The sequence below is a fragment of the Carica papaya genome, chromosome 6, assembly GCF_054855325.1.
Source record: "Carica papaya isolate Zhongbai chromosome 6, ASM5485532v1, whole genome shotgun sequence".
In the NCBI taxonomy this organism is placed as follows: Eukaryota; Viridiplantae; Streptophyta; class Magnoliopsida; order Brassicales; family Caricaceae; genus Carica; species Carica papaya.
Window position 1 is genome coordinate 10,479,863 of NC_142314.1, and position 24,131 is coordinate 10,503,993.

Here is a 24,131-nt window from a genome sequence, read left to right on the forward strand (position 1 = left end):
CATTTGTGAGAAATGATTAATTTTATCCTAACTCTTTTAGAAATTAACTAAGACAGTAGCTAGTGCGATTAAAAGATTTAAGTAAAGTAATTTATATTCATAACTTTATTATTTAAGCATACCAATCATACAATAAAATTATAGGACAATTTTTTTAATAAGTTCATATATTTAATAATTAGATAATATATATAATTAAAAATTATAATGAATATGAAAGTATGGTTGGATCTAAACTTACAGTATTAATACTTTAATTAACTAATAATTAGTCACACCATTCGATACTTCTGACCCCTCATTATAAAACACATGGGTCAATTAGTCATTCTGAAGCTAAAAGCATCCCAAGGGTTAAGACAAAAATAAACAATTAAACTAAAAAATGAAGGTCTTGAAATACCACGTAAGTGATCTTTTTATAAATTATTTAACATTTATAACATTCATATTAATTAATCTAAAAAATGATTTTATAAATACTATTAATTAAGTTACTAATTTAAATAGATAGTTTTCATATATAAATTAATTTTTGTTTAAAGAATTTATTAAACTAGCTGTTTTGTTGAAATGTAGCAGAAAAGTAACTTTCATAGCAACAATTATGATTTCAACTAAATATTTTATGATAAGTACAATAATAATAATAATAATATTAGGAAAAAATAGAAATTGAAATACTGTATGGTTTATATCTATTATTATTTTTTATTTAGTTCTTCAATTATAATTATTTATTATGTAAATTGTAATACCTTGCTGGGCACCAGCTAGGTACAGAAAAAAAAAAAAGAAAGAAAAAGAGATAGAGAAGAAAAAAAAAGAAAAAAAAAAGAAAAGAGAAAAAAAAGAAGAAGAAAAAAGGAAAAAAAAAAAGAGAAAGAAGAAAAAATGAAAGTGTGGCGACCAAATATGATGTTGGTGCGCTGCATGCGATAACGTGCGCTAATTTGATCATCAGCGCGAGTTATTTTTGATGACACGGGTGTGATGGCGCATGGTGATGTTAACGACCGGGACCGTGTGTCCCAAGGTAAAATCTGTTTTTCATTTCGCGTAATATAGTTTTTAAAATTATTTTTAATTTAGTATATGTATTTTCTATTATAAACGAGAAAAAGTATCCAAATGGTATTTTAATTTCCGAAAGGATTGTAGATCGAGCTAAAAAGGATTCTTAAAATTTTTTCAATTACACCATAAGTAAAAATTATGTGTATTCCGTACGAAAATATAAATTATATATTTATGTAAATGTGTATATGTATAATACATTATGTGTGAATGTTTAAATATATGTATAATATAATATGAATATAATTAGTATGTTTAATTTGTATTTATGTGTATTTATATAATGTATATATATCTACATTATTACACATATGTATGTATAAATATAAAAATATACGATAAATGATATATGAATTGATAAGAACAGAGCTGATAAGAAAAAATACATGAATAAATATATATATATGGTATGTTGTGTGTTATTGTGTATACGTGTTTAAGTATGAATGTGTGTGTATATATCGGTAGAGATCGAGTGTGTGTGAATATAAATATATATTATGTGTGAGATATGTAGTGAGAGTACATGTCTATATTGTAATATATGTGTGTGTATTAATATGTGTGTACATGTTATAGATGTGAAATGTATAACCAATGTATATACGTGTAGAATTTAGGTACACTATACTTGTTGTGTGATCTGGTGCAGATATACGATGCATTGTACTTACTGTATAATCTGGTACAGTTGCATAAGGAATTTGAAGATCCTGTGTTTGCTGTGTGATCTAGTACATGATAATTCAAAAAGTAATTTGAAATGTATGACCCTTATGTGCATGACAATATTGTGTATTTTGTGTGTGTGTGTGTTTGTATTTTATTATGTGTAAAAATTGAGATCTTAGGTATGAAATAAGTAAATTGGAAATAAGAGAGATTTGGAAAGAGTATGGAGTGTAAGGACCTTGGATACCTATTCGTTTAGTCTGAATAGAGGAGATGAGGGTGCGTGTGTGGCTGAAGTTCAGCGAATATGGTGAACCTGCACATAGATAGTATTTAAAACTTAGCCCAGACGTGGATAGGTATTTATGAGCGGGTCACCTTGTAAACGTAACTGTTGTGACCAATGTGAGATTGTGTGTCATATCCATATAATGGGAGGATCCTTTTCGCCTCTCCTCAATAATGATATAAACGGTATCGTGCCATAAAACCTTCGATGTGATAGTCCAAGTGTATTGTAATATTTCGAGTATAAGTGTGATTTGCAATAAGAACAAGAATTAGATTAGAAGAGTGAGGATTAGAATATGTTTCGTGATGTGATTTGTTTTATTGTGTACTTCGATTGCAATGTTTGTTTGACATTTTCTTAATGATAAATATTATTATACTTTATATATTGCGTGAATGTACGTACGTAAGTCTCTGTTATAGAATTTTTTTTCTTACTGAGCTCGTGAAGCTCACCCCAATTCACCCCTCCATCTAGGTCGGATAAACTCCAAGATCAATAGAAGATGGAGAAGGAAACATTATTTGTTTCTATTTTACATTTGTAAATTAATTTAGATGCCTCAATTATTTGTAAATAAATAATTATCCAGTCACAAGGGATATGTATTAAATTATAATTCTGTTACATATTTAATATTTATTTGTTTCACTAGTTAGAAATATTGTGCTAACATCTGTACTCACTGACATTAGGATTTGGGTTGTTACAAGTGGTATCAGAACACACGTTCCTCGAAACTAGGCCTTGTGACATGAGACGTAAGGACTTTAGGAGGTCTAGGTTCAATAGAACTTAGGAGAATAACTCTTTTGAGATGCTTTGGATCTTATTTAAAAGATTTTTCAACATGAAAAATAAGAGAACGGTATTCAACAAATCTAACGATAAGAACCATATAGGTTACTTTCTAGCAAACTTAGGACTCCACAAATTAAGGGTTCACCGTAAAGTTAATGGACGATAATGATACATACGCAACATTGTCGTCGAAGTTCATAAGTGTTAAGGAAAACCATCAAAGCCTTAACTTTTTATTGACCTATTGACCTCGTAGAGTCAAATGCTAACTACCAAACTCTTAGGATTAAACATCTAATTTCCTTTAAGATAAGAAAAGAGTTCTTAAGGGGGGGAAGAAATCTCCCAATTGAGAGAAAATTTTTCAGGAGTGAGAAACACTTTCCCATTTAGAACTAATGCCTTAACTGGGAAAAAACTTCTCATCTAGGTATAAGTCCCTAAAGTGGCACCAGAATTCTCTCAAATAGGAGTTTCTTGAATGACAAGAATCCTTTAGAATGAAAAACATTTCCTAGTGTGATGAATTTTCCCATAGAATAGGAAGATTTCTTAGTAAAAAAAGGAAAAAAAATCATAGCAGGGAAGTTTCCTAAATGAGAGCAACATTCTTTAAATAAGAGAAATCTCTTAGGTAGAAAGAAAATTTCTTGAGTAGAAAAATTTTCCAATAAGAATAATGAGATAGCCCTGAACAAATACACTCCATATAATAAACCCTAGGGTGATATGAACGAAATGACGATTTAATTTTTCTAAAAATTCTCTTTGCATCCCTCTATGAAAAGAAATACCCTCACTGTTCCTAAATTCTTTTTTCAGGTTTATTTAAAGACTCCAATAGTGGTTCTGAATCTTAGGAAAACAAATAATAAGATCCTTAGGAAATAAACTGCCATTCTAGGAATTAAACTCACACAACGCCTAATTAGTATCCTCATTTCCAAAAGTTCTAGTACTCTTAGAAAAAAATTCTGTAGGTAAAGGGTACAGTCATAAGAGTTGTCCGCAGACCCAACTATTAGTAAATTTTCAATATGTTACTCATCAAAGTAGCACAACGGAAGCGTGATGAACCACAATCATCACACCTAGGTAATTTTTCTCTTTAAACCAAAAAGAGTAAATTAATAGTGTGAGAAAATGGTGACTCGTATCGAAGTCACAGAATTCTTGGAAACTTAGAGTGTACTTGCGAGAATTAGAACTAAACGTAACTACTTGCAGCAAAACTAATGATTGAATCTGCTACTAAAAGAATTCCTAATCACCTCCAAAAATAATCATCAATTTCGTAACACTCTAAGCCCATTTCAAACAATCATGGTTTAATTATTAGAAGTTAGAAAATCAATAAATTAAATTAGACACTTAAAACTTAATGATTGATATGGCCTTAGCTGAAATAATAATTCTCTAAGTATACTAACTGTTTTTAAGAAAATATGAATAAAGCACCATCATGTTTAAACTCACAAATAGAGAAACATGCCATAGAAACTAATCCAACAAAATGAAATTGAGAGAAATGTGAGCATGATTTCACCGAAGATGTTTCCACCCAATGAAAATATTGTAACATCATTACTTGATTGGAACTGTTCTTAAATAACCTTCATTATGAAATTAAGTTCTAAAGAGAGAGGAAACAAAGTTTTAAAAGATGTGTTCTGATAACAGAATCATTACCACGACAAATTTTAGAAAAGTAACTCATTTATACTAAGGAAAATATAAAATAATTAGGCATCAAAGGCATGCCTTTAAACAAACATATTTTTACATATAAGAATTAGAAAAAAATGATATCACAACCTAAAATAATTCTGTTAAAGAATATGTCATAACCACTCTAATCTGTTGACAAAAATGTCAATACAATACATGGATGGTTGTTTCAAGTTTCTCACAAATAAAAATTTCAAAGATCAAATTTCCTTGAAAGAGAGGAGATTTGCACATGAGAGAAAGTTTTCCAAGTAATAGAGATTTCCCAAAAGAGATAAACATCTTAGTGAAAGAAAAATACCCTATTAATAAATAAAAATTTTCCCAAGTGGGGAGATAAGTGATTCCAATTCCTTGACGTGTAATTTGGAGGACCAAATTATTTTAAGGGGGAGATTTGTAATACCTAGCTGGGCACCAGCTGAGTACAAAAGAAAAAAAAAAAAAAAAGAGAAGAAGAAAAAAAAAGAAAGGAAAGGAAAAAAAGAAAAAAAAAGGAAAAAAAAAAGAAAAAAAAAGGAAAAAAAAAAGAAGGAAGAAAAAATAGAAGTGTGGCGTCCAAATACGATATTGGTGTGCAGCGTATAACATTTTTGGTGTCACGCGTGTGATGGCACGTGGTGATGTTGGCGACCGAGACCACATATCCCAAGGTAAAATCCGTTCCTCATTTCACGTAATATAGTTTCTAAAATTATTCATAATTTAATATATATGTTTTCTATTATAGACGAGAAAAATTATTCAAACAGTATTCGAATTTCTAAAGGGACAGTAGATCGAGCTAAAAAGGATTCCCAAAGTTTTTTCAATCACACCATAAGTAAGAATTATATGTATTTCGTATGGAGACATAAATTATATATTTATGTAAATGTGTATATGTAAAGTGCATTATGTATTAATGTTTAAATATATGTGTAATATAATGTGAATATAATTAGTATGTCTAATTTGTATTTGTGTGTATTTATATAGTGTATATATATCTATATTGTTACACACATATGTGCGTATATATAAAAATATATGATAGACAAGATATAAATTGATAAGAACATAACTGATAAGAACAAATGCATGAATAAATATATATATATATATATATGGTATATTGTGTGTGATTGTGTATAGTATTTAAGTATGAACGTGTGTGTATGCATCAGTAGAGATTGTGTATGTGTAAATATAAATATATATTATGTGTGAGATATGTAATGATGTAGTGAGGGTACATGTCTATATTGTAATATATATGTTTGTGTATTAATATGTTTGTACATGTTATGCATGTGAAATGTACAACTAGTGTGTGTATGTGTGGAATTTGGGTATACTGCACTTGTTGTGTGATCTAGTACAGATGTACGATGCACAGTACTTGCTGTGTGATCTGATACAGTTGCATAAGGAATCTGAAGATGCTGTGCTTGTTATGTGATCTAGTACAAGAAAATTCAAAAAATAATTTGAAATGTATGGCCTTTATGTGCGTAATGATATTGTGTATTTTGTGTGTGCGTGTGTTTGTGTTTTATTATGCATAGAAATTGAGATCTTAGGTATGAAATAAGTGAAGTAAAAATAAGAGAGATTTAAAAAGAATGTGAGTGTAAGGACCCTAGATACCAACTCGTTTAGTTTGAATCGAGGATGGGAGGGTGTGTATATGGCTAAAATTTAGCGAATATGGTAAATCTGCACATGGATAGCGTTTGAAACCTAGTTCAGGCGTGAATAAGTATTTGTGAGCAAGTCACTTAGCAAACATAGCTGTTGTGACCAATGTGAGATTGTGCGTCCTATCCATGAGATGGAGGATTCCTTTTCGTCTCTCATTGATGACGATATAAACGGTATCGCACGATGAAACTTTAAATGTGATATTCCTAATGTATTGTGATATTTTGAGTATAAGTGATGTGAGCATGGACATTGGTCAAGTTGGTGGAGAGAATATTTCAATGCCAAGTGGGCCCATTACAAGGGAGAAAGCTAAAAGATTACAACAAGTCTTCCAACTTTTTATCCAAGTATGGATCAATGAGAAAGATGGGATTGGACCCATTAAAAAAGTCCAAGAAAAGATGACAACATGGCCATTAGCCTAATGATATAATAGTATATTATATTCACCCCAAGTGCAAGAGGGAAATAAACAAGAAAATGAAAAAATGTTGCAAGATATGAGAAGGAAAAATTCTCAGGGAATTTTATTTCCTAATCATATGGGAAATATTCACAATTAAAGATTAGCAAATAGGAAAAATTGCTCCTAAATTGCAAGTTATCTTGAGAAAGAGAAAAGCTCTTTAAATGCCAAATCTCACAGAAAAGAAAAATACTTGAGAAAGAGAAAAATATTTTGGCAGAATCTCTTCCCGTAAATCAAGCATAATTAATTAAGATATTCCCTATTTAAAAAGTTTTCCTCATAGGGAAATCATATCTATGCTATTTTAGTTGTAATTTTTTTTAATTCTTGCTAGTTTTCTATTCTAGTCTAGATTTAATTTCCTATGTAATTTCTACCATTAATTAGAAGATTATTTTTTCCTTATTATTCGAATGACCTACACTATAAATAGACATTCTATTTATAGTTATAATTCAATTAAGAATATTTAGCTTATTAATAAAATTCAAGTATTTTTGTTTTAAACTTTTAAGCTTGCAAGAGTGAGTGAGTGAGGTTTCGACCGACTTGTTGTGCTAAGAATTGGGATCATTTATTGAGGTAAGTCTCATGACATCTTTTCAATTCTAGTTCTTTATTTCTTTCTTAGTTACCTTAGTTTTCACTCCCATGTTGAGTGTGGGTCAAGTATAGAGGGTTTACTTAGGGGTTTGAGTTTCTGATTGCTGATGTATATGCAGAGTTTTGAATTCCATTGTTGATTTTGGATTCCGCATCAGTAAGTGTGATTTGAAATAGGAACAAGAATTAGCTTAGAATAGTGAGGATTAGAATATGTTTCGTGATACGATTTATTTTATTGTGTACTTTGATTATGATACTTGTTTGACATTTTCTTGATGATAAATACTATTACACTTTATATATTATGTGAATATATATACATAAGTTTTCGTTATAAAATATTTTTTCTTATTGAGCTCGTGAAGCTAACCCCAATTCACCCCTCATTCAGGTCAAAGGAAGTCCAAGATCAATAAAAGATGGAGAAGGAAACATTATTTGTTTCTATTTTAGATTTGTAAATTAATTTAGATACCTCAATTATTTGTAACAAATAATTATCCAGTTAAAAGGGATGTGTATTAAAGTGTAATTCCGCTGCATATTTAATATTTATTTGTTCTACTAGTTAGAAATGTTATTCTAACATCCATATCTATCGACATTGGTATTCGGGTTGTTACATAAATGTCAATTATAATTTACATATTTGATGCATGAATAGATCAATTTCACTTCTATTGTTAATTTTATACATATAGATTTATGTTTCTCCATAAATTGAATTGAACATGTAATTGGCTTAAGATTAAAATAATAAATTTCCCTCTAATTTTTATTATATTTATAATAGATTCTCATTTTTAATGTATGCAATAGAATTTTGAATAATCCAAACATGATAATTCTTATTATTTCTAAATTTTACACGAAGAAAAACAAGTTCATATGAATATCAACATGATTATTGGGAAGGGTATTATTGGGAAGAGTAACATGCTTCCCGATAATCATGTCCCAACATTTCTACTTTAAAAAATTGGTTATTAAGATCTATAAACAAAATTTTATGGTATAAAAGTTCAATAATAAACTATGAATGATAATAGAAAAATTTTAAAATAAAAAATTTAGAAGAAGACGTCTTAAACTTACTTTGAGACAACTTATAAAGATCTATAAACAAAATAGAGAACCAAAACAAGAAAATGCAAGAATAATCAAGAGAACTTTAAGAGGAGGTGACAACTTGAGAGAAATCTTAATCGGATTTTTTTTTTATATGATTTTAGAAAATTTGAAGAGTTAAAATTAGGTACTTATACCATACCTCCAGTAAAATAATGGTGCACATAGATGACACCTCAACAATGCATATTTTAACTTAATACATGTATATTTAAACATATAAATACACAACACACGGGTTACCTGTTGAGTTATGTAATCCATAATTTCATTACCCATGGGCTTAGGTAATTGATCTATGCAATTATTAGCCCTTTAACATACCTCTTCAAGATGGAGAGTACACATTTTATGTTCCCATCCTTGATCATACGTTGGCTAAAAAGGACGTTTGATAGTGTTTTAGTGAATATGTCTGCAGGTTGTTGTTTGCTCCCTACATGTTTTGTTACAGTGCTTCTATCTTGAATCTTCTCTTACACCAAATAACAGTTAAACTCGATATATTTAGTTCTTTTATGAAATACTGGGTTGATTACTATGTGTATCATAATTTTGTTATCAAAATACAGCACAACCACTTCAGAATGGTCAATCCCAAAGGTATTTAAGAGATACCCCATCCAGGTCAGCTCATAACATATTTGTCATGACTTTATATTCTGCTTCAACAGATGATTTGGAACTAGTTTGTTGCTTCTTAGACTTTCAGGAGATCAGAGAAGTACCAAATAGAATTTGGTATCCTTTAATATATTTTCTAGTGTCCAAACATCCTTTATAATCACTATCACCATAAGCATTTAGCCTCAACTATTATGAACTAACATAAAAAAACCTTGCCTATGAGTGCCTATGATATATTTTACGATCTTGTGACTGTATTCAAGAATATGTCTTTAGAATTTTCCATGAATTGATTTAGGAGTTGTATGACGTAAAATATATGGTCTCGTTATGGTTGAATACATAAGTCTCTTAATTAGTCTTCTATACATGATTAAGTCAATGATAACTCACGATCTTCTTTTGACTATTTGATGTTCTGATCCAACAATATTTTTGAGCTTTTCTCCCCTAACATACCAGTCTTTTAATAAATTTGGGGCATATATTCGTTAACAAATGTGGATCCCCTCTTTCAATTGGGCTACCTCGATCTTAAGAAAATATTTCATATTTTCTAAATCTTTACTTTTGAATTCTTTTTCATAACTTCTTTCAATTCTCTAATAAAGTAATTATTTTTTCCTACCACAATTATGTCATCTACATATACTAATACTGTCGTGAAGTTATACGCATCTCTTCTCACAAAAAAGGCTTTAATCAACCTTCAATTGAGCGAATCCCTACTTAATAATGAAATTTGATATTTTTTATACCATTATCATGAGCTTGTTAAGGCCATATATGCTTTTTAGTAGCCTATACTCTTTTTGTTTTTTTTTTTCATTTGGATACCCTAACAGCAACTCCATGTACACTTAGTCATTCATGCTACTATGTAAAAATGCAATTATGATGTCAAATTACTTAAGGTGTCAACCTTTAACTACTACTAAGGAAAGAAGTAATCAAATATTTATTATCTTTATCACTGGTGAAAATGTCTTATAGTAATCTAATCCTTTCCTTTTGAGTGAACTCTGAACCACGAGTCTAGTTTTGTATCTTTCAAATGTTTCATCTGAATTGTATTTAATTTTGTATACTCATTTACATCCCATGTGTCTCTTTTCAGGAGGCAAATATGTGATTCTACATGTTTCATTCTCCTCCAAAGCTTCAATCTCGTTTCTCATTGCATTTATCTAATTGGGGTTTTTTACAAGCTTCATCATATGAATTTGGTTCTGTTTTTGAATTTACAACCAATAAATGATTTTTATGTATGTCATGTATTCCAGCATAAGTGATAGTAGATGATATAAGAGCTGTTTTCTTGGTTACAAATCTTCTTCATTAGGTTCTTGTGGTCTGCGAGTGGAAGTGTTGATTTGTTAACATATATAGTACTTTAAACATAAAGGAAATCTTTTGGCTCTACTTGATCTTTCTTCTTGGAGGATTGTTGTCAACATTGGATTCATTCTATGTGTGAACTTCTTCGACTACTTCTTCATCAACTCTCTGTATTGTTGTAGAGTAACAATGTTTTTTTTCATTCGGCTCATCTTGTGTGCTCATGTAATTCTCCATTATGCATTCCTCACTTATGTTATATATAAGACTAGGAATCTTTGTACCTCCTATATGGACATTGTCTAAGTTAGAAGAATTCTATATTTCAAGATCACAACTTGATATCTTACAGGGAAACACATTCTCATGAAATTATCATATTTCTTGAGAAGATAATTTTATTTATCTCTATATCAAGCAGTTTATATCCCTTCACACTAAAGGGGTATCCAAGAAAAATGCATCTTCTAGCTTTGGGATCAAACTTATGCCTATTTCCAATCAAGGTTGATGCAAATGTCAAACACTCGAAGATTATAATGTGATTATGCTCAAGCTTAGTCTCAAATAATATTTCAAAAAAGTTCTTGTTATCAATGATAAAGGAGGGAATTTTGATAATGAGATAAATAACTATTAAGTTAAAATCACTCTAGTGTTTCAGATCAAATCCATTTTGAAATTTTAAAGCTCTGCTATATAAAGTATCTACTGTTGCTTTCTTTCCACCTTGCCAATTCTATTCAAGAGTTTTAACACCACTTTTTTTTATGTGTAATTCCCTTATGTGATGAAATTTCTCATCTCAAATTTTCTTTCATTATCACTTCAAATGATTTTGATCTTTTAATTAAACTGTGTTTCAACAAGAGTATAGACACTTTGCAAAATAAGTTTGGTATGAGACTTGGTTTTCATCAAATGTACTCATGTACATCTACTATAATCAACCAAAACTAAAAGAAAATATTTATATCTATCATATGAAATTTTATTGTAAGGTCCCCAAATATTCCGATATATCAAATCAAAACATCATTTTATTTTATGTTCAGTAGTGCTAAATTGGAGTATTGCATTTCAGCGAAGGGGCAAATATTATAAGTTTTACAATTCTTGTTTCTCAAGATGCATGAAGAAAAATTTAACCTAGACTAAGATGGATGTCCAAGACAATAATGCAGGAATCAAAAGATTCATCTTGATTGGGTCCATGATGACTACATTAGAGAACCTTTATTGAAACCTACCTTTGAGACTTTCATCCTACTTGAGCTCATATAATCCATCCTTCATATCACCCATCCTAAATATCTTCCACGTCATAAGATCCTATATTACACAAAACTCCAGTGAGAATATTAAACAATACTTGACATCTTCAACTAACCTCATCGCAGATATTAAATCAAAATTAAAAGATGTTACACAGAAAATATTGCATAGAGTTATATAGTCAATATCTGGACTACTCCCACATGAGATACATTCACCTTGTTTCTCTTTGGCAACACAACCTCATAGGAAGTGTCCATTATAATATTTGCATATAAATGTAGTTTATTTATGATATGATCTGATTTACCAGTATCAATGATCCACAAAATATTTTGGCATTTATATGGTTTTACTATATGAACATTGAGACAAAGAGACTCCGAGAAAATCCAATTATAAAAGGTTATTGTCAAGGAGCTGAAGGTGATTGTATTATATATGTTGAGAGCTAACTTTGTTTGAGTAATGCCATAAGTTGCGTGTACTGCTCATGTGAGAGAAGGTTGCTTCTTTATGTTAGTTGGTCCAGATAAAACAATGAAAGAAACCTGATTAACATTGGGTGCTCAACGTTTCCATCAAGCTTCGGTTCTTTTGGATACTCTCGAGGCTTGTAACAAACCTTTATTTTATGTTAAGATATATTGCAATTAAATCACAAGATTCTATCGGGGTTTGCTTTTAAACACCTTTCTAAGGAATGTCATGCTATTTTGCAATAAGAACAATAATATTTTTACGATTTGGGTTGGGACTTTTATTATTATTTTTTTGTTTCTTTCACATTGCATGCCAAAACGCGATTAGTCACAATGTTTATTGAGATTTTCTTACATTTATTTCTTACTAAATGATCGAATACACTTCACTTAAACTAGGAAAAAGTTTTATCAATAGTATCTGAACCTTGATGGCTTTGTAGGACACATTCAAACACATAAGAAACTCTACCACACAGTTTCTGTTTATATTTAACTATAGTTCTAGATCTACCACAAATATAGTCTGACGTTGATTTACTTTTCATCAAGCCATCAAATATGACCTTTAATTTTGAGAAATAGGTACTTATAGAATCCCAGTCTTGTATGAGATTTTGCTATTATCTGTTTTACCTTATAAATCCTAAACATGTTCTCCTGCGCATACTTCTACGCCAACTTAATCCATAGTTGATGTGTTGTGTTAGCATAAAATGTGTTACACTTTATGTTAGCATATAGTGCATTATGGATTCAAGTGATAATGATGTCATTGCATTGCAACCAGTATTCCATCAAAGGATCTGTTGGATCTATTGATTCTTTCAAATTTCCATCTATATATCCTTGTTTATTTTTTTATTCGTAATATAAGCTTCATGGATCTTGCCCATTAACGGTAGTTGCTCACTTCAAGTAATTGATTACCCAGGACTACGTCGAAACTCTTGTTCACTATGATGTAATACAGATTACTCATATTAGAAGGATCTAGTGCCTTCTAATCTCATATTAGAATGATGTTGATAATCAAACTTTTCTTCGATTTGAGTTCTTGTTCTCTATTCCGAGCTTTGATACCATGTAAAAAATTTCATGGATCTACTTTAAAATACAACCTATAATTAGAGTAAACAAAATAAAGAATCGGAAGAAAAAAAATGCAAGAATAATCAATAGAACTTTAGGAGGAGGCTAAGAGCTTAGGAGAAACTCTGATATGGTTTTGTAATCTATATGATCTCAAAGAATTTGAAGAGTTAAAATATGGTATTTATACCTCCATCAAAATAATGATGTACATACATTACATTTCAGGTACGTCTCACCAATACACATTTTGACCTAATACACATATATTTACACATGCACATGTAGACTACACGTGCCACCTATGGAGTCATGCATTCACTGCTCATGGGCTCGGGTAATTGAGGTCCACAACTCTAAGCCCTTTAACAGAATTAAGTAATTAATATTAAGATAATGAAAAACTACAAAGTAATTTATTACAGAATTAAGTGTGTGTTTAGGTGTAAACGAATTCAGTAATATTTTTCGATTTATTCCAAACATAATTAATATTAATTACTGTTTAAATTAAGTATAGACTTGTCTTATTTTATGCTAAATTAGTTATATTTACGTTATTAACTACAATTAAAATCTTAGAGCTTCAATTTATGAATTAATAATATTCGGCAGTAACAAAATTAGATATTGAATTATAGTGAAGTCGGATGTGAATCAAGTCTTAAATTTCCAAAATTATGAGCGCAGACATATAAGTGCTGTATATATATATATATATATATATATATGTATACACACACACACAAACACCTAGTACTTGTGGCTAATAATAATAATAATAATAATAATATAGGAAAACCTATGACTCCCAAGTTGCACGTTCTCAGCTGATGAAACCAACCTGGAACTACTTTCCTGATCACGTTTTCCTTTTTCAACTACCAACTTCGACGCCCTCTAAATCATTCATTGCACACTGCAGTATAGCCTGGATTTTAAGTCAACGCCGACAAAATATTTTTTCATCTGTATTTAATTTTGTAGCAACTTTAATTTAAGAAAAAATTTGTAATAATTAATTTTATTTTAAGGTAAAAATACCGGAATGCATCTAGACATTTATTATTGAATTTATTCGATTCAATAATATTAATTTTTGGTTTAAGAACGTTCATTACCAAAGCCACTCGTTAATCCTTCGAACAGATTGTATAATGTATTTTATCTACTGAGTTACAGGATATTATTTTATCAATATTAATCTACCCATTTGTGATTTCCAAAGTTATGTTATCATCTATAGTTTTAAAGCACAAGAGTTTTATAATTAATAATTTTTATGTTACTTTACCTAGTTTTGATCTAACAATTTAAATATTTAAGATTATATTTGAAGTAAACCCAGAAAAATCAATGAACTTCACATGCAAAACTAGGTACAATTTGAATGTAAATTCCCTTATAAAATTATCATATATTGAGTTTGGTTCAAATTTTATTTTTTTAAAATAATAATTATATACATGGAAGGAATAAAACACGATTAGTATATGGGAAATCAACTCAAAAACTAATGTTAAGTATTAGGATTTAATAATTTAGTCACATGCATATGCAAGGCTGTGATGTTTCACTTGTCACACTACACAAGCTAATTCCCATTAATTGGAACATAATTTTAATATTTATTTGTTGATCTAAATTGATTATTTAATATTTATAATTTTATCATAATTTATGTATTTTCAAACATAACTTAACTAATTTTATTTACATTTTAATCACGTATGAATGGAGAATCGTTAACTTGAACTAAACATAGAACTAGCTTAGAAATACAATATATTTTCTTCAAGATTTTTATTTTACTTTAATCCATATTATATATAAAATTAAGATTTGAACTGAAATTGGATTATACATGTTTAAAACAAATCTTAAAATTAAGATTGATATATATATATATATATATATAGACTGTATTACGTGGAATTTTGCACAATAGTAGACAATAAAATTTAATTTTAGTAATTCCAATAAAATTTAAAATACATTAATTTAAACCCATATAAAGGTCTATATTATATAACTTTTTTTTTTTTTTTGAAAAAACAAAATCATTTTAAGTGATTTCGTTCTTTGATTAAATTTATTGTAACACAACTCCTAATTTCTAAAAATCAAACTTCTAGTATATTGTGGTTATATTATATTTTATATATATATTCTTGCACATGTAAAATAAAAATATACACTTGTGATTTTTTTTTTTTTTTTAATAAATTTTTTTATTCCTTCCACAAGTTGCGATGATTATTGAAATATTAAACAAAGGATCACACAGTGTAAATACTTAAAAGTAGAGGGTTAGTTTTGTAATTAAATCATAATTCATTTTTACCAATTTTTTAATATGTATGATTCATAATTTAATTTATATTTTGATATTAATAAAAGATGCTTAATTTAAGGGAAGAAGTAAATTTAAAAAATATTTTATTTAATTAAATTACAAGTAACATGTTGAAGTTGAGGGCGGAAAAACAAAAAACAAAAAACAGCAGCCACTAGCTTCCAAACTAGATGTTTTGAATATAATTATTTTTTATTATATATATATATATAAAACAATTACATTATGTTCTCATATTTTGAATTGGCGGCTTGTAAGGATCTAATTGTGTGTTTTTATTTATTTATTTATTATTTTTATAAATTATAAATTATAAATTCAGAAGTCAAAGAAGGTCAACGCACGTCAATAATTTTGAAAAGAAATGACATATACCATGGAAATTAACTCCTCCCAATGACTAAATCACATTACACCTTCCCAGTAACAAGAGTGTTTGGTAGGCTGCTAGGAATTTAAGTAATTCCTTCTAGAAACATCTTCCGACAACCGTATGCACGTGCATGGTAATTAAATTACGTACTACCTCTGGAACCCCAATGGTTTCTCTAATCTCATTTGCTATTTTCAGTATGTTTCTGGTTTTTCCAATGACAATAATCATGCACGGCGTATATACGCATTCTGTCCACAAAAACATGTACCGGTAATGGTAATAACACTTTCTTTTCTTTTGGTGAGAGCTCACGGATTCAAATTTACTTTTTTTTTTAATAATCCACAAGGTGGGTGGCTTTTGAATCTTTCAGTCTTTTGCCCCTTCAAAGTGAACCCACTTGTATAATTGCTTCTTTTTTTTTATATATTTTATTTTTGGTTGTATTCAAAGTTTATTTTTTTTTTGGTAAAACTCTTATTATTCTCATATATATATATATATATATATACATGTATTTTAAAAAGCTACCCTAGCTGGTATGTGCTGTTAATTTTTATACAAAAAAAATTATAATGTCTAACCATATGATTATTTTCTCACTCATCAAAAAGTATTTGGGCACTCTACTATAATACCACAAATGAGGTTGATATTTTTTGATGAAAAATGTATTAGCAATTATATTTATATAAAATGTATTAGCATATTTATATAATAATATTACAAATGATAACGCAATCTCCTTATTCACACACACAGAAGAATCTATTATATACATTCTGTTAAATAATTCATTGATATTCTTAAAAGTAATTAATTATTATTTTTATTTTTATTAAATTTGAAGTTTAATTAGTACTCATATACCAAACCCATAGATAATTAAAAGAGTTGGAAATGAAGCGTGTATATATATATATATATATATATATACATACATACATAAACATACTTGGAGTGATTAAATATCTACCTGCTGGTACAAACATACAGTTGCACTCAATAAAAGAAAAAGAAAATTAAGCAAAAACCATGGATCAACTTCACTAGAATATCCTTGGATTCTCGATTTCCTATTCTTTATCTCCCTTGTTAAAGAATTGTTTTTTTCTTGGAGGAGTTATAATAATTGGAAGCCAACATGAATACTAATTTTGAAATCAATTTTCTCCTTTCAACGATCAATTTCGATGGCCACCTTCATCACTAATTAAATCGTTCCTTACACCTATAAATACACACAACCCACACAATCATTTCCTCAAAAAACAAGAAGAGAAATATAACCCAACTAGTCTTTATGGGTTCCCTTGGCAAACCCCACGTAGTCTTTGTGCCCTACCCTTCACAAGGGCACATCAGCCCTTTGATGCAGTTTGCCAAGCTTTTACACTCCAGAGGTGGGACTCACATAACCTTCGTCAACACTGAATACAATCACAATCGTTGGGTCAGATCTAAAGGGCCTGACTTTGTTAAGGGTCTTCCTGATTTCTGTTTCAGGACTATAACCGATGGGTTGCCCCCGTCGGATCGGGATGAGACTCAGGATCTCTGGGCTCTATCCGCTTCCATCAGCAAGAATTGCTTGGCTCCGTTTAGGGAGCTGCTGGCTAAGCTGGGTTCCACGCCGGGATCACCTCCGATCACCTGCATTATCGCCGATGGTCTCATGAACTTCGCCATTGAAGCTGCTCATGAACTTGGTGTTCCTGGGGTTTCTCTTTGGACTGCCTCCGCTTGTGGCTTCATTGGGTATTTTTACTTCAAGGAACTTATAGATAGAGGCTTTGTTCCATTCAAGGGTACTTAATTTCCCAAATTTTCTACATTATATACACTATACCTTTTCATATATAATATATTTATATATATATATATGTGTGTGTGTATATTTATATGCTTTCTAACATAGAAGACTCCAGTTTAATTAGCATTTTGAAACCCAAGAAGAGGACCAATCCCACTATGCAAACTAAGCGTGGGTGATATTCACAATGACCTTAAATGCATGTAATCTAGTGTGTGTCTATATATACATACATGCATATACGTAATTTATATATATATATATATATGGATATTTACGTATACTCCAAAGCCCACGAAGAGGACCAATGCGTATGTATACCTCCTAAACACCATTTTATAGGTCTCTTTGGGTAATTTTAATCACATATAGAAGGCATGGATATTTACATTTTACATTGACTTAAGTACATAAATTTTCTGATGCATGGCACGATAATATTTCCTTGATACGAACCATTGATTAGCTCAATAATTATCATCTCATTTTCTCTACAATTTGTGGGCATGACATAGTTATACTTCAATATATTCTCGTCTAAGATATGTGTGACGATGTATTATGTTTAGTATTTACGTAAAATTTAGTTTCAAGAATATACAAACTTTTACTTTAAAAATATCTCTTTCTCAGATGAAAACCTCATCAGCGACGGTAGTCTAGACGAACCAATTGATTTCGTCCCAGGCATGAGCAACATCCGGCTGAAAGATTTCCCAACCCTGATTAGAACCGCCGATCGCGAAGATATTATGCTGAACTTCATGGGCGACGAGACCCGAAGCTGTATAAAAGCCTCTGCCATCATCTTCCACACTTTCGATGCAATCGAGCATCAAGTCCTCGACGTCATCGCCACCAACTTCTTTCCCAACATCTATACCATCGGTCCTTTTTCCTTGCTCGAGAAGCAGCTCCCTGCACTCAGCCAAACCAAGTCAATGAGATCCAGTCTCTGGAAAGAGGACTCCGCCTGCCTCGACTGGCTCGACAAGAGGGAACCCAACTCCATTCTCTTTGTCAGTTTCGGGAGCATCACTGTCATGTCCAACCAACAATTTCAGGAGTTCGCATGGGGTCTCGCCAACAGCAAACACCCGTTTTTGTGGGTGATAAGGCCGGATATTGTAAAGGGTACTGGCAATGGCTCTGCAATCTTATCTGAGAAGTTCTACGAGGAGATTAAAGGGAGAGGGTTGATTGTGAGTTGGTGCCCCCAAGACAAGGTTCTCGCTCATCGGTCGACGGGGGCTTTCTTGACGCATTCCGGCTGGAATTCGATGCTGGAAAGTGTTTGTGGTGGTGCGCCGGTGATATGCTGGCCTTTCTTCGACGAACAGCCGACAAACTGTTACTTTGCATGCAACGTGTGGGGGATTGGCATGGAGATCGATCGAGATGTGAGGAGGAAGGAAGTTGAGGAGCTGGTGAAGGAGATGATGGGGGGCAAGAAAGGGGAGGAAATGAGGAAGAAAGCTCAAGAATGGAAAAAGAAAGCAGAAGAATCGACCAGTTTGGGAGGATCATCTTATGACAATCTTGATAGATTCATTATGGATTTCATACATTGATGAACATGCTTACAACAGGGAGATATGGGTACGTATATTCGAATTCATTATACGTATTTACGGCAAGGCAAGGCTTCATTTGATGGAGATTTTGCTTTGCACTTGGAAGGACCAGAGGCTTTGCTTTGATTTTTTTTTTTTTTTTTTTGAATGATTTCTGTGTTTTGTCTCCTACAAGATGTGATCTTACTTCGGATTGTTGTGGGTTATATGCTGCATTTGTTTTTTAAAAGTATGATTAATGATTAATGATTAATGATTAATGAAATGCAATTACTTTTTAAAGAAATATTTATTTCTTTTAGGGAAAATTTTCATTTTAAACTTGAAGAAAAATAAAAATTTGAGAGTCATAACAACTGCAGCAGCACCCAAGAACTAAGTACGAAGTATTCCGTCAAAAAACTAATTCGTCAGAGCCCCACAAATTGGAAAAAGAGCAGAAGCAAAAGGTGCACGTTTTCATATCTCAGGCTTGTTCTATTTGAGCATATGTTTGTGATAGACAAATGGAGGGTGTCCCCCCAGATCTCCAAAAGAATCAACGAAGCGGAGAATCTCCCGACCTATAAAATGTGAGTTTGAAACTAGAATTAGTCAAATTTGTATAACGTGGAAGATGTACTACTCTACTTGCTTCCCCACCCAAAATAAAATAATAATAATCAACCAACAGAAATATTGTTACTTCATGTTTCTATACATATATATATATATATATATATATATGGATATGGATACGAAGGGATGATATGAAATATATAGAGAGATTTAATTGTTTTTTTATCATTACTGAATTTGTAGCAGCCCCGGAAATTTAAAATGGAATTTTATATTCAAAAATATCAAATGCGGAAACGATGTCAAAATTTGAATAACATCCCTTATACTGAAACCGAAACGTGCTCACAAAATATAAAGAATTAAACTACCTAAAGGAGAAACTTGAAAGTAAAAACTACGAATGTGACTATGGAGTCTTTAGGCGTCCCCTTCGTCGTCCTCCTGCGGAATCGGCTCGGAAACGATGTCCTCTTGATCTGAAATGATTAAATAAGGAATGAGCTACACTAACCCAGTAAAGACATCACGATATCTCACCGTCACGAAGGTAAAGGTGGGTAGAAAACACAAAACAACCAATGGAGCATAATTTACAACAAATCCTTTTATCGATAAATAAAACCTTTACCATTTACTTACCTCGGTGAAATTCATAAAACAATATACGAAAGCAATAACATCATCATCATCATGGAAACATATATATATGAACTGTATAACATAATACCTATCACACTTTTCGTAATTCAATCGTTACACAACATATTTTCCTAATTCACCAGCCCACTAGTATTCATGGGGATCCATAGGGGTCCCGCTACCCGTTAATCCTTAACACTTGAAATCAAATTCCAGGGCCGTCCCCATACCCCGTCCGGTATGGGCGCCAAACCATAGACCTCATTACCCCGTCCGGTATGAGGGTGAAACGGGCCGTCCCCATACCCCGTCCGGTATGGGCGCCAAAACACATAAGATCTCCATACCCCGTCCGGTATGGGAGACCACAATCCCGGTAGGGTTCCCTACGGACCCGGTCCGTCCACCATCTCCCAGGATATCTAGTAAGGCTGACCACATTATACCATTATCCATTTACATAATTGTTCATTCTCTTTTTTCTCAATCAGCATCATTAATCCACGTACAAGCAAGCAAAACGATAATTTATGCTAAGCAGACAACATACAGCATCAATATCCCGGTCATTTAATCCATAATCAATAAAACAGTAAAATATGCACACGAAACTATAAAATGAAAACATCGAACCTCATACTGCATTTAAAACTGTAAAACAGGCCAAATAACAGTTAACCGACAAACACACTAGACTCGAGCTCCATTAGCGACCTTAAGCAATTTTACACATTCGTTGATTCATGAAATACCGTTTTATCATTTATTGAACTTTAAAACCGTGATAGGAAATAGGATGAGGGGTCCTTACTCGTTTCGGGGTCCGAACACGGCTTCACAGTGCGCTTGCAGGCTGTCCCTAATTTTTCCTGAATTTTCCTCGGAGAACTGAAACGCACTACTGGTACCTGCACGTGTTCCAAAAAAATCCCAAATTAGGCCCAGGGCCCCTTTCGGCCCTAATCGCAACTCCGGCACGGCGGCTCCGCCGTGCTCCGGCGCCGGCACCGCCGCTGGCAGCGGCGATTCGCCTCGGGTTGGCTGTTTTCGGCCGTTTCTGGCCGAATTCGGCCACACTCGCATGGGTCCCTGCGAGAAAACAACCCTAGGGCCCTCGGGGGGCCAAAAAATCACGGAAAAACGGAGCTTACCGGCGGCGGCGCTCTCGGGTGCGGCGGCTCTCCGGCGAGGTTCGTGTTTTGGTGATTCGCCTCCGGTCAACCTGTAGAGAAAAGAGTGGTGATCACGGTGATACAAAAATTGCATCAAACGGAGGCTGGGAAGGGCCTCATCGGAGGCAAAAACCGAGAAGGGCGCGGCGGCGCCGCTGGGCTTCGGCCGTGCATTCCGGCCGTTTGGCCGGGATTTTGGCTCCGATTTGGCCACAGGAGGAATCAGCGTGGAAAAACGAGTCGGGGGTACGAAATTTACCTCGATCGGCGGTCGGAAGTTCCTCCGGTGTGGCGGCGGGTGGCGGCGGCCGGCTTCTGGTTCGTCTTCTCCGGCGAGTGGCAGGCGGCTAGGGTTTGTGGTCTGGTGTGGGGGTTCTATTTATAACCCCTTGCCTTTTGATCTCAGCCGTCCATTTTGTTTTAATCTGGGCCGTCCGTTTTTTATTAAATCTGGGCCGTCCGTGCGTTTAAATCTGGGCCGTCCGATCGCACGCTTGATCTGGGTCGTCCGATCGCGCCCACGCGGATCGCCAACGTGGCCCTTTTTGGCACGACGTGGTTTTGCCACGTGGCAGGTCCCGGTTGGCCGGGACTGCTGACCGGGCCTGCTGACGTGGCTTTTTTTTTTTCCTCCTCGGTCCGAGCGCTACAACTCTCCCCCCCATAAAGAAATTTGGTCCCCAAATTTGCCTCATTACTCTTGATCAAACAGATGGGGATATTGGGCCCTAAATTCTGATTCCAGTTCGCAAGTTGCCTCCCTGGGCGTGTGGTTCTGCCACATGACTTTTACAAATGATATTTCCCGGTTGCGAAGTATTCTGCTTTCTCGGTCCGTGATACTGACCGGTACTTCTTCATAAGACAAGTCCTCTCAGAGTGGAAGCGGTTCGTGAGCCAAGACATGAGAAGGGTCCGGATTGTACTTACGTAGCATAGATACATGAAACACATTATGAACCCAGGAGAGCTCAGGAGGCAGTGCAAGTCTGTAGGCAGTGGTACCAATCTTGTCTAAGATTTCAAAGGGTCCAGTATATCTGGGGTTTAATTTTCCCCTCCTGCCGAACCTACTAATTCCCTTGAAGGGGGTGACTTTAAGAAACACCCGGTCGCCTTTCTCAAAGGCCAGGTCTCTTCTCCGGGTATCGGCATAACTCTTCTGCCTACTCTGAGCTGTCTGGATGTTCTTCTTGATCTTAACTATCTTGGACGTGGTTTTTTCTACCAAATCCGGCCCAAACAATCTTCTATCGCCCACTTCCTCCCAACAGATCGGCGACCTGCACGGACGCCCGTATAGCGCCTCGTATGGGGCCATGTCGATGCTTGCTTGGTAACTGTTGTTGTAAGCAAACTCTATCAGGGGTAGGTGATCGTCCCAATGGCCCGCGGAGTCAAAGACACAAGCTCGGAGCATATCCTCCAGCGTACGAATTGTCCTCTCTGATTGTCCATCGGTTTGGGGGTGGAAAGCAGTACTAAGAGACAGCTTTGTTCCCATAGCTTGCTGGAAACTATTCCAAAACCGAGAAGTGAATCTGGGATCCCTGTCGGATACCACTGTTACTGGAACTCCATGTAGTCTGACTACCTCCCGGATATACATTCTTGCCAACTTGTCCAAGGGATCAGTCATTCTGATGGCCAGGAAGTGGGAAGACTTAGTGAGTCGGTCAACAATTACCCATATAGCATCATGTCCCGATCGTGCCTTGGGTAGTCCCGATACGAAGTTCATGGTGATATGTTCCCACTTCCACTCTGGAATCGGTAAAGGCTGAAGTAACCCGCCCGGGCGTTGATGTTCTGCTTTGACCTGCTGACATACCAAGCACTTAGATACAAAGTCGGCTATATCTCTCTTCATCCCATTCCACCAGAACCGAGGTCGCATAGTTTGGTACATTTTCGTACTTCCTGGATGCATGGCGAACCTTGAACTATGGGACTCTGTCATGATGTCTCTTCTTAACTCACTGTCGTCTGGGACACACACTCTATCCCTGAAACGAATCAATCCGTCGGCAGAGATCTGAAATTCTGAGCTCACTCCCTGTTATGCAATCTTCTTGCGGGTTACTAGGGCGGGGTCGACTGACTGAGCTTCCTTTATTCTTTGGATTAACTCGGGTTGGACTGCTAGGTGGCCCAAACATGTGACTCTCTTCAGGTCTCACAGGCGAACCTGCTGTGTAGCCCCAATGGACCTACATTCTGAAACCATCAGATGGGCTAGGGTGCCTGCACTTTTCCTGCTGAGGGCATCGGCCACTACGTTGCCCTTACCTGGATGGTATAGGATGTCACAATCATAGTCCTTAAGGAGTTCCATCCACCTCCTCTGACGCATGTTGAGATCCTTCT

The 24,131-nt window shown here is 33.6% G+C and overlaps 1 protein-coding gene across 1 annotated transcript; it reads left to right on the forward strand.

Annotated features, from left to right (window-relative positions):
- Positions 1–17,289: 17,289 nt before the first annotated feature.
- On the forward strand, positions 17,290–19,613 carry LOC110825397 (linamarin synthase 2-like). The gene is made up of 2 exons (XM_022055844.2): positions 17,290–17,813; positions 18,452–19,613. The coding sequence occupies exons 1-2, from the start codon at positions 17,309–17,311 to the stop codon at positions 19,387–19,389; spliced, it is 1,443 nt and encodes a 480-aa protein (XP_021911536.2). The 5' UTR covers positions 17,290–17,308; the 3' UTR covers positions 19,390–19,613.
- The last annotated feature ends 4,518 nt before the right edge of the window (positions 19,614–24,131 follow it).